Here is a 12,743-nt window from a genome sequence, read left to right as displayed (position 1 = left end):
ATGCAGAGCAAACAGATGAGTGAAGAATATTTACTAATTTGTGAACCACGTCATAGCTTCCTGTTTATGATAATGAACGACCTTGTCATTCCTCAGCAGCAAGATCCCCCTAAAGTTATGTATAGATCACATGAACTAGCCTGGCTTAGCTAGTTTGTACAAGAGCAGCCAATTTTTCAGAATCATGTGAGTAATAGTAAGACAAACACTGGTTGACTAAGAAAAGCTTATAAATCCTTCAGGTCAGTGATTAGTCTTGCAGTTTTGACTTAGAGTTCAAAGAAGTGGCATGTGAATAAATATTATAAGAGAAGTGGAACAATTACTGGAATTCATATGACTGGCTGCAATCATGGGAATTAAAGACTTTTATCTTTCCTTTAAAATGTAGAGTTTAAAAACCAAATCCTTTCCCTTCCCTCTTCATGCATTCCCTTCTACAGCACATATCCCACATCACAACCAAGCTAATACCATCCAAAAGACATATACTGCAGCCAGTACACATTTCTGCTATAGTTTTTGGAGTGGTGGCTGCTGTCCCTAATAAACCACTATTTTGTGCTTTGACTCTTCACTGGCAGCCATAATAGCTTTAATATGTTTGGTTTTTTGTTTGGTTTTTTTTTTGGGGGGTGGGGGGGCAGGGGGGGAAGTCATGATTATAAATTCAGGTTTTACTGGTTTCAAGCAAAAAAGATTTATGGTGTATTTCACCCTCGCACAAATTTCTAATAATTTCTCTAGTCAGAAAGAAAAGCCCCAGGGAGGTAGAGAGGGGAAAAGATTCTTCATGTTCTCTCTTCTCTCCCCCAGAGTTGCAGTTTCTGTTAATTAAACATTAGGGTTGATGTACCAAATTACCTCTCTAGGATAGAGACAAATATACTGTCTCTTTCTCCACTTGAAGTAAGGGTAAATTTCACTCATTGCAGTGGAGTGTACTCATGTTCTGCGATGCCCAGCCAGTGATGTCTGATGCCAAGACAAAGACCTAAGTAAAGGCCAAGAGGCAAGGCACTGGAGGCTGTACCACCCAGAAAAAAACTCACCACATATTATGAAAAAGTGTGAAACCTACCTATGATCATCTTTTTAAGTCTTGTGTTTTCACAGAGTAACTGTGAAGAACATGAACTCCAAAGAGACTCTGGTGTCTACCCCTTTTTCCTTGGAAATCCTGTAGACACCCTATCCAGCAGGAAATTACAATCATGACAAATCAAAAGATACAATTTGAATAATAATGTCCTTTTTAGTTTTATATTTGGCTCATATTTTTGTGTATTCAAGCAGAAACATGATTTTCTTGGGTTACAACAGTGCTTATGAAAGTCTTCCTTCCTACTTGAGTTAGACTGTAACATTTTCTGGACAAGGGAGGGGTTTTTTTATATGTTTCTACAGTATCAATCACACTGCCAGTGCTCAATAAATTATTCTAATGATATCTATGCAAATAACAGCAACTATCTTTAATTCAAAAAGCTTCAACTTATTTTCTATTCTCCTGTATTTATAGCAGCAGCTGGAAGAGGCCCTTAACACTGATCCATTATCTTTGCTTTTAACTAGAGAAGCCCAGAAGATTCTGAGTCTGCTGAAGTTCCTCCAGAGAGTAAGGCGATCAGCAAAAGAAGTTAGTATCAATAAAGACTAGACAAGTAAAAGGAAGAGCCTTCAGACCTAAGATGGAATTGAAAGTGTGAAGCTTATTTAGCTCTGTTTGCTGTGTGCTACATCACCATATTTAATGGTGCTTGGCTACATAATTTAATCTCTGCTTAAAGACCTTTTCAGCTGCCAACCCTGTAATTGCAAAGTTCATTAATCATATACTGTCCATGCTTTAGTGTTTGTTTACTCACTGTTGCAAACCATCTCTCTAAAGCCTCTGCTTAAATGGAAATATTCAAATTTAATACGAAACAGATTTTTTCATAATTGTAAACTTTGCTTGGACTTTTATTTCTGAAGGTAATTAAATAATTGTTTTGTTGGCTCATTATACTAATAAAATTCTGCTTTCCTTCTTCTCTTACATGGCAAAACAATAGCCTCTTTAAACCAGTAATGATTTTTTACATGTATGGAATTATGGGCTCATGATGGCTCTTAGTTTTAGGATAATCTGTTTTCTTCAGAAAGCTTCCAAGTTAGTTCCTATCTTCTCTGTTTTGTTGCTGCTTAGTTCAAAAAAAAAGAAAAATAGAGCATAAAACAAACTCTGCCTTTGACTGTACTTGTATGACCTTGGTGAATTTAGTAGAGTTGCAGTCATTCAACTGCGGGAATAACATTTTAATTGAAATCAGTTTATTTACTATAATCAACTGCCCTTTATTTTGTGATCTCAGGTCATCAGTTTGATTTATTTAACAATGCCATTATCTTCTAGGTTTTTAATATTTTTCTCTGTCCTTGTGGACTTCATTTCCATTTCTGAGGCATTTGAAATCTGGATATCCATTTCTTCCGTCTCACTTATCCAGCAGTACACAATCCAGTGCCAGTTTCATTGTGACTCTCTCTAGATGTTTCCATTCTGTTCAATCATTACTACCTGCTAAGCACAAAAAAATTTCTAGTGATCTCAAGGTTATTTGTTCCAAATAACTAAATTTGGTGATAACTAGATTTGGGATAGTTTCTCAGTAACGCTCTTTGTTTGGTTCCATTTTTTCCTCATAGCTCAGTTTTACCTCTATATTAGAAATCAGTAAGTGAAACCATAGTAAGGAAGGGGGGGTGTTTTGTTTTAGTTCCTTCTGAGAATACATATTTTCAAAAGTTTATTTTGTTACAATTCTTATGAATAGCTAAATGCATATACATACCTTGGTACATTGATACAGAGATAAACTTTTAGGTGTTTTTTTTCCCAAAATGGAATGGAATCTGCAGCCCTAAGACAGAAGCCTAACATCTACAGAAATGCCAGGTTTCACTGTAAACACATGTCAAATACGACTGCGAGAGGAGTCAGTCACCTTAGATACTCAGTAACTCAGAAAGCAAGCTGTTGGAAGAAAAAGATGTCTCACTGTCTTATCCACACTTGTTCTATCAGTATCTGAAAAGATCAGAGAGTAGCATTTAATGTTTGTATACTCAATGAAACTTTACATTAACTAGAAATATTTTTGCTGTATGAGTAATGAAAACATTGGAAAAAATATATTTATGGATGAATGTTTGCTTTAAACTCTTATTCAAAGCTTAAAAAATTTAATCTATGGTGGGAGTCCTGCACCCTTTAGCTTTATGAAAATTATGGAATAGAATTTGCTATGAATTCCAATCCCCTATTTAAGCACAGAAAATTATCAAAAGTAAATGTAGGATTGTTTAAGAAGAAGAGGCTTTGTAGAAATAGTTAGGGTAATAAGTTAATAGTTACTGTTGCAGCAATATAATGTGAGATAGTTGCTAGGAACAAAGTTACTTTAGGCTGAAAGTAAATTAAGATAAACATTCAGATCTGTTTATATATATATATATATATATATATATATATATAATTTTAACTTTCAGTCAAGTTAGTTCACAAAGCTTACATTTGCAATTGTTCCATAATGTTAACCTGATCCCTATGTTATATTAGAGACAATACACTGGAGTGAGTTCAGTAACCATGGTATATCTTCTTCAACAATCAGATACTTGAATAAAACAGGCTAATATCTCAGGGCAGGCCATGATTTTGTCCTCACCAGTGCTTATTACAAATCACAAATATAATGTAGTGCAGCAATCTATTATTTCTATGCAATTCATGCTCTGCACTATTGATTATAAACTGTCCAGAGTGCTTAGAAAGAACTGTGCAAACTGGGGACATCCACGTCTGGCTCTGTAAACTGGCAGGAAAATCTTAACATGCCTGCCAATTTTTCTGAACCCACAGAGCTCCCAGGCAACTAGGGAGGATTTTCTGAATACAGTTGTTAGGCTTTTATGTGCTGTGTGTTTTTTTTATAATAGTCTGAAGACTTCAGTTCTAGCCAGTTTCTGTAAGAAAAACATCTCCCCCATCACTATAAAATGGTCATTTCTGGAAAAACATTACTGAAGTAAAACCTTGTAATAACTACATTCAGACAGTTCTGTGCAGCTCCATGTTAGCTCCTTCGACTGTCATGTCTGTGTGGGGCCCACAAAAGCCAGGAAAATATATGATGTTTAGGGCCCAAATCATGACCCTGCTTCTTCAGGCATGAAAGCAATGCTTTGCGAAGTTTTCTGTCCATACTGTGTCAAGGGAAGCTGGATGAGTTTCCTGAGAGGCATTAGAAGGTCCTGCTTGTAAGATTGTGGATAAAATGCATGGAACAGAGTACAGGATGGGAGAGTCAATTATATGTTGATAAGCCTAGACATTGAGACTGTGTATGGAGCCTCATTGTTACTTGAAGAGATAAAATCCCTCCTGAAGTATCCATTCAGCATGCTACATGGCAGTCTGAGTCACAGGCTGGATGCAGAGTCTGACTCTAATTCCCTAGCTGGTTTTCAGTACTTTTATTACTAGTAGCACCTCTCCTCTCATGTCAGGTGCCTAATCATGAACATTCAGTTCACTGTTCCACACTAAAGCAAAGTCACAGAGCAATATGGGAAAGAAAAACAGCCATCTGCATCCATGAGTGATGCTGCGGACAGGAGTACTATGAGCATAGTGGCCATTAATTGATTGGAACAGAAGTTGGAAATGAGCGTGCTGTAACACTGTACTGATAGTGGTATTTTGAAGCTTGTTGCTTTTCATCTCTATCTTTCACTGTAATACAATCTCATTAAAAACTGACCCTGGAAATATCACTCAGTAGTAACATTCTTTACAGTATTAAAATGATCAGCTATATCAGACTAAATACTCATCTTCATAATAGCTGCTCAATTCCCTGAGTGACGGTGGAAAAACTCCCACCTTTTAAGCAAAACCCCCAACATATAGAATTCAAGAAAACGTGTGCGAATTTCAGCAACTAAGGAAAGATTAATGGAAACATTTAGGACATATGAGACAGGAGTCAATAAGCTTTTTTCTAATAGTTGACCCAGTAAAAATAAAGAAGCTACTTCCTGGTGTTTGCATCTCTGAATTATTCTACAACCTACTTTTTCATTTCAAGTGTATTGAAAGAAGTATAATAACAAAGACAAAACAGATTAACACTGTTGTCTTCTGTTTATAATTTTTCATTATGTTGTATGTGCAAAAGCCAAAATAATATGTAACATAGCAAAAATTACAATATATGTTTTTGTTAAAACTTTTTGGCTTTTTTTTTTTCATTTGTTTGTTTGTTTTTTCCTAGGTAAGAAAATTAGCTTGCTAGCAATAATGGTTCTGGTGGGTGACAGTCTTCACAATTTTGCTGATGGCTTGGTAATAGGAGCAGCATTCTCATCCTCTACAGAAACAGGTGTGACAACGACAATTGCTATTTTATGCCATGAAATTCCTCATGAAATGGGTAAGAAACATATTTGTGTATTTTACCTGGTTGGCTTTGTATTTCAGGTTTCCCAAACAATTCTTTCCTGTATGACAATAGTGGCAATTTTTGCTTATAGCATCATAAACTATAACAATGCATGAGATGGATTTATAAAGAGGCTGTATTATTCTCTTTCTCCATCACAAGAAGGAGGGGAGGCTTCTTCCCTCATTATTGGATGCCATCCCATCTCAACTTCTCCAAATGTAAATGCCATCAGGTCAAGAGTGACCTGTTATTCTCATGTGTACAGACACAAAAACCAGTAAGCTATGAGCAAGAGCCATGCCCACATAACGGGCATGCCTGATGCAGCGGGCCATCCAAGAGTTTTAGTATGCAGCTGAGCCATTTAACAATGTCATCCTCATACCACCCTCATTCCTGCTGCTAATCAAGAATAACAAGATAATAAAAGAAGATGTATGACCCATTTTACTAGTGGTGAGGAAAGGAAGATTGTTCTATTGAACATTGCCCTCAATTATCTCCTTGTGGTAAATCTTTCAGTAGGGCCAAAGTTGTTCCTGACTGTGTTGAGGAACATATATAAACAGGCAAGTTTGAGATGTGAACTACAGATTCTATTCTTAAATGACTGAAGTTTTCATGTACTGTCTATGTAGAAAACTTCCCCAAACAAAAAGGTGGGATGGGGAATTGCTGTAAAACTGGTAAGCAAAGAAATTACCAAAATACTGAACACTTAACTCCAAAGAAAAACTTTCTTGATTCTGGGGCAGTAATGCCCCAGTGTCAAAGCGGCATTTCTACACTCACAGAGAAAAATTTTTAAAATCTTTTACTGTGGCCCTGTTAGAAAATAACTTATTTTAGAAGCAAAATCTGTGATGGGATTCTGATGTACAATTTACCAAAATTAATTAGGTCTGAAATCAGAGGAATTAAACTCAAACTGGATTCAGATTGGCATAGGTTTTTCTGACTTGTAGCACCTGTAAAACACTAAAAGACCATGCTGCAAGTATACTCACATGATGTGAACTGGCAAGTTCCCAGTCGAGAAAGATTTAGAAACTCTGGGAAAGCACGTGACTTCACTTTTGCATGTATCCAAGTTGGAAATGTCACAGGACATCAAGAACTAACAGAAAGCCACTCCTGTATACTGTATGCTATCTTTAGGAACAGCTAAACAAATACAAGTCAATATGGGTTTTTTTGGTTTTGTTTTTTCACACAGGATGAGTTTATAACCTATTCTACAGAAATCTAAGGGCAGTCCTCCATCATTCCCTATCTTTGTGCATATCTTAATTATTTTCCTTCATGTTTTATTACCAAGAGTCTTACAAATACATTTATCAGCGAACTGATAAATTTTCTCTCTTTTTCTCTATGCAGGAGATTTTGCTGTGCTGCTAAGTACAGGGCTTCCCACGAAGATTGTAATTTTGATGAATTTTATAAGTGCACTAACAGCATTCTTAGGACTTTATATTGGCCTTTCTGTATCAACTGACCCATGCATTCAAAACTGGATTTTTACTGTTACAGCTGGAATGTTCTTGTATTTATCTTTAGCAGAAATGGTGAGAACTTCAGTCTATTGTTATATTTTCCTTTTAACATAGCAACATCACAGATGAGTGTCAGAGAAACACAGGTGGATGGACTTGGAGGGAAAAAGAGCTCATAGGATTCTTGGGAAAAGCATGTTGTCTGCCCTGTGTGCGTACAGTGCTTAGAACAATAGTCTGGTTTGTTTCCTGTCACTGCCATGTTAGGTATAATTAATAATAAAAAGGTGAGATAAAGGCCTTTAAGAGGGTAATGGATGAGAAAGGCATAAAGGACTTTTAAAGGGGGGAAGGTAAACAATATGTTTTGTAGGCCTGATAGAGTTACTTGGTACAACATAAAGAAACTTTTGTACCTGCAGGGTTTTTTAAAATTTTGAGGAAGTTGGTTATTTTTCTCCTTTTACCAACCTTTTTTTTTTTTTTTCATCCATTGTTTCAACATGAATTTGGTCTTTCTGAACTAAAATGAAAAATGTTTATCCTGTGCTATTCCTGGCCAACCTTTGTATCTCAGAAAGGTTTGGATGAGCTCCTAAGCAATTAAAAATCCATCAGATTGCCTCAACTTTTTCATATTTACCCAATGTTTCTCATAATCCCAGTTCAATAGCAAAGATCAGATTATAGAAAAATAAAGTGTGAAGATATACAGTAGTAGGAAGGTCTAAAGACTGTGCAAGAATATGGTAGAATCATAACTCATGTAGATGCCTCAGGGCACATCATTTGTTGAAGAGATGGCTGTTACCCTTGTAACTATCCAGAACTTAATTACCTTGCCAGCTTTGTCACATGGATCTTTAACTAATGTGTGTTAATGTAAAGTTGCTTGCAAGTTTATGAACAAAGATGGAATATTTTGAGTAATTAGATGAAGGGGGAAAAAAAAAAAAAAAAGAAAAGAGGTCTGTCTCTTAAAAAATAATTACTGTGTTTTTTCCATACCTGGCTGTCTCTCTGTTGTGTTCACTACCACCCCCCACCTCATGCCTGAGATATTATTTACCAGGTTCAAGCACAACACTTTAAACCTGATATATCATGCCAGTATTATAACGTATTTAAAAATCTACTTGAATAATTTACCTTAGACCTTGGGTGTATTTTAGTCTGTTTTTGCTACTGTAGCAAAAGTAAGGCAAACATGAGGTGCTCCTAGGAGCTTATGAGGAAACTGCTTAAGGACTGTGGATGTGTCAACAGTCCTGACTGAAGTGGTAAGTAACAGAATATGTTGTGCATGAAATTTCATCTTGTTCTGACACAGAGAAATTTGTAACTGAGGCTACCTACACCTGCTCAATAGGCATGGTTTTACTAATGTGGCTAAGAATCTATTGGGTATCCACAAGCTCCTAGAACACCACCATGTTTTGACCTGAGTCTTTATAGTTATGTGCTAGCTGTAAATCCCAAGAGATTACAGTTTCAGGCAGAGACAGAGACATGTTTTCCCTTGTTCTCAGCTTGTCACCTTATTCTTATTCTTGATGTGAAAAGGAGAAAAAGGGAGAGAGGGAGGATCTGATTTCTCTCACCTCCCTTTTATTAATAGGATTCCTATCAGTCTTTCTCTGCATTTTGTCAAAAGAACTACCATTGTGTTGCTCACCTATATTTAACAGAAGTGCAAGTGTTGAATATCACAGGGATTATTTTATTAAAAAAAATATTCCTATACCATTGTAGAAATCTATAGATCTGAAAAGTTTCATATGTTTGTACAGTACATACAAAAAAAAATTAGCCATTCCTTATGTATTTTTCAACTTTCTGCACAGAAATAACTTCTATTCTCTGCTGCTTTCTTATCTACAAACAGCAATCATCAGTGTTCCTGCCAATGGTGTATAAATATTTAATGGGGTACAAAACTATAATTTTCAGTATTTTTTTATGGTCTTTCAAATATTCATGTACTTGTTAGAGCAGTGATGAAATAAGAGAGCAGCAGTTAAATGAAACTGAACAGCCTCACTGGTTTCTGCATTGAGGAACATTGAGTGGTATGAGATGGCGATTCATTGACAGGACAGCATTGTGAGACTGCTGCTGCAGTTAAGGTTGCACAAAACTACTTCTGTGGTTAATTAAAGGTTTTTTAATTTTTACAGTGGCATTCTAGCACCATTAACAAGCAGGGTGGACTAATAATTCTAGAAATCTGAGGAAAAGGCCAAAATATAAAATTATTTATGTCTTTCATCATTTTTCACCAAGGAATTCTGCAAAACTTCATCTTCCCAGTAATTGGGGAAGGTGGAAGAGTATTTTGTCTTGCAGATATGCATGCACAGGTGTAATATTGCAATGTAAATTGTTGTTTCAAGATCTGCATGTGAGTAAACACCTGAAGTGTTGTGGGTTTAGTTGTTGTTTAACCAAAAGTAAATCCCCTGAAAAACAGCTTTTTATGAGCAGTATAGTGAGATTTTTGTACCTGGCATCTGTTTAGATATCATAACTGTAACTGTAACTTAGCACTGTTTCCAAAGATATTTTAATTAATAACATACCTTTAATCTGAATTGAAACTTGTGATACCAATATATGGAATAGAACAGATCAGCTCACTACTAATGAATTATTTCGTTGACAAAACATGTCCCCTTCTTCTCTTGGGAAACAAACTTGAAAATCCTTTATCAATCTTTTAAATGAGTATCTATGAAGTAATCATTATGGATAAATATTTATGGAATCACATGAATTGTATTAAACCCAAAGGACTGGGACATCATTTCCAACTTACTGTCTAATTTGAAAAGAGGGAGATAGAAGCAAGAAAGACAGTAAGGATATCAAGAAATAGGAGCCAGCCAACTACTCCCTAAGGCAACTAACTGATGTTTTCTCTGACTAACCTTAAAAAACTTTTCGATTTTGAAGTTAAAGAAGTATTTTTAAAGTGACTTATTGGGCTGTTGCAGTGTGTCATTCATGTCATATATGTCCAACATGGTAGAATTCTTGTTTAGCCAGGACATGGTTGAGAGCCCCTCATGCCTTCTTTCAGCATACCTCTTCTTCATATGTTTTGGGCTCATGATAACATGAGCTGGAGTGAGACAGAGTAATCCCTTGATTAAGAGTAACTGTTTTGCCTCCAACAACAGACTTCAAGCATTAGCAAGCATGATGGCATCCAACAGCTTGGATGCAGCACTATCTTCCCTTAATTTGTGAAATGTTTTTCATCTGCCAGTTGAACAGACTTCCTAAACAAGATCTTCTCTGCTGTACCACACACATTTGTGTTTGGAGAGAGCTGGGGAACCACAGCTGATACTGTCTCAGCAATCAGCTTTTCTTTTCAGAGATAGGCAGGGATGTCACACTAGGTAAGGCTACAGATATGGTCTGTGCATTTGATAACATGCACATAGATTAGGTGGAGGGAGAAGACATCTGCATTGGACATAGGAAGGGTACTACCTGCTGAGAATTATTTTTTGAAACTTTCTTAGGAACCTACAGTGCATGTGTGTAATTCATAAATTTGTACTGACAGCAATAAGAGAAAACACTAGCTTTTGCAGTGGGAGGGGAAGAAAATTCCTATTTGGAGAACTTGTTCACTTAGGCACTGGAGAAGGGGACAAAATAGACTTATTATAAGGATAAATAAGAAAGACCAAAGGTCTAGACTGGAACCTTGGATTCAGGCCTCGGTCTCAATTAACGGTTTTTACTTATATACACAACAAAACCCACATGCTCTGAACACTTACAAACTGTCAGTTTGGATTTTGTTTTACATCAGAACTTTGAGGTGTTTACATTTGCTTTAGATTAAAAGTTTCTGATGATCCTTAAATAAAAATTAACTACATGAGTTTCTAAGATGTGAATTTGTACTATAATTTAAACCACTGACTAGTTGTTATGAAGATCCAGGACGTTTGGGTTTGCCTGTTATTTTAATGCAAAACTTTAAAGTGGAGGCAGGTTTTTCGCTATAGTTTTATTTTGGGCCCATGCCAACTTTCAGAGAAAGAAGAGTGCAGGAGAAGCAGACCCAGAGACCCCCCTCCAATAGAGGGAAGGACAAGCATAGGAAATAGTTGTACACATGCCCTGTTAGCCTCCTTGGTCAGCACCACTCCACTGTCTCCCAGTGGCTGATGCTGTTACAGCTCCTGTGAGGAGGCTCTAAAGAGCAGAGGAAATAGGTAGCTTCATTCTAGTGCAGACTGTGAGTAGAGCAGGAAGGGATGATGGGAGAGTGCCAGGACCACTCGCTATTGTTTTCAAGTTCACAACAAATAGACAAAAAATCTCCAACCAAAACAAAAGGTCAGTAGCAGGCTACTGCTCTATATTTATTCCCAAAGTAGATGTGAAAGTATCAGCAGTCATGTCACCCTCGGTGTCTCTAATGCATAAAGCATAAAAACTAAGAGGCATAAGCATAAAAAACTGAGCCTGAGGCATAATTTTCACAGGCTTTGTTGAGACATAAATTTTATTTGAAATCTTGATAAAAGAGAACATGTAGGGTGAAAGGTCAACAGTAGCTTTTAATATGATTATAAACAGCTGCTACTCCTTTACTTGATTTAAAACTCACAGATTAAAATATTAAATGTAAATTTTTCAAATGCATTTAAAAAATGCTGGTTTCTACTCTTATGTTTACTAAAGCACAAGTAAATAGGAGTGTTGCCAGTTATTTCAGTAAGAGCAGGATTGACCCTATATATAGTACTGAAACAAAAATCTCAAAAACTAGTTTATTCCCACAAACGGGAATCACTAATTTTACTGAATAAGCATTTCCTTACAGACAGCTGTATAAAATTACTAAAAGCTATTGAGAAGTTAACAAATTTTTGAATCTTATTTATAATTTATTTATAATTCTCATCTAAAAGAACCAAATGGGCAGAATTTGATTAATTTAAATATTTCCCTGTCAGGATTGGTGTTGTTACAATGTACAGAACATGCTATAGATTAATAGCTATATTCAGAAACTCAGCATTTTGAAAGTTTTTTTAATGAAGTTTGCCTTGTTTTCCCATAAGACTTTTTTTCCCAGAGATTAATATATCTGGCTCTCATTCTGGTGTCTTATTCTTTTTTTAGCTTCCTGAAATGACTCATATTCAGACGCGGCGACCCTGGTTGATGTTTCTCCTACAGAACCTTGGATTACTATTAGGCTGGCTTTGCCTCTTACTTTTGGCTATATATGAACAGAAAATTAAAATATAAGTTTTCTGTTGGAAATCTTGAAGTACCACTTATAACAGTGGATAGCATTATTCACAATTTTGTCATGTCTGCTATAGTGATACATAAATTAAGTTGCTGGGATTTTTATATCTGAAAAGTAGATAACTATTTCACTTTATTAACTTATTGTTCTGATTTTGTAATTTTTTTTTTTTTGTAAACTTGAATGTTTAGAATTATGTTTTATTTGTTACTGTGTTTACCAGATCCCATGCTCAAACTCACAGGAGCTTTTGATTAGTTTTTATTGAGACCGTTCTAGTTGAATGCTCTAAGTGATCTCTGCCAGTCTGATTGAAGAAAAGAATAAAATACTTTTCTATGCAATAATTAAAGTGGACTAACCATAGTTGAATAATTTGAAGCAGAAATATTTTTTGCCTCTTAGTACGAAGAATAAATGTATTTCTATAAAACTATAAAGTATAGCAAAACTCAACTCTTAGATGGCACACAG

General features: G+C 35.9%; 1 protein-coding gene across 1 annotated transcript in view; it reads left to right on the top strand.

The window, feature by feature from the left end:
* The window catches only part of SLC39A12 (solute carrier family 39 member 12), a 32,909-nt gene extending 20,398 nt beyond the window's left edge, over positions 1 to 12,511 (top strand). Inside the window, exons 9-12 of the mRNA XM_074897976.1 lie at positions 1,576 to 1,639; positions 5,322 to 5,480; positions 6,870 to 7,057; positions 12,137 to 12,511. Of these exons, the coding sequence (XP_074754077.1) occupies positions 1,576 to 1,639; positions 5,322 to 5,480; positions 6,870 to 7,057; positions 12,137 to 12,265 (540 nt within the window). The 3' untranslated portion in view covers positions 12,266 to 12,511. The remainder of the gene's footprint in view (positions 1 to 1,575; positions 1,640 to 5,321; positions 5,481 to 6,869; positions 7,058 to 12,136) is intronic.
* The last annotated feature ends 232 nt before the right edge of the window (positions 12,512 to 12,743 follow it).

Source organism: Athene noctua, chromosome 2, assembly GCF_965140245.1.
Source record: "Athene noctua chromosome 2, bAthNoc1.hap1.1, whole genome shotgun sequence".
Taxonomy (NCBI): Eukaryota; Metazoa; Chordata; class Aves; order Strigiformes; family Strigidae; genus Athene; species Athene noctua.
This window is presented reverse-complemented; position numbering and strand designations above follow the sequence as displayed.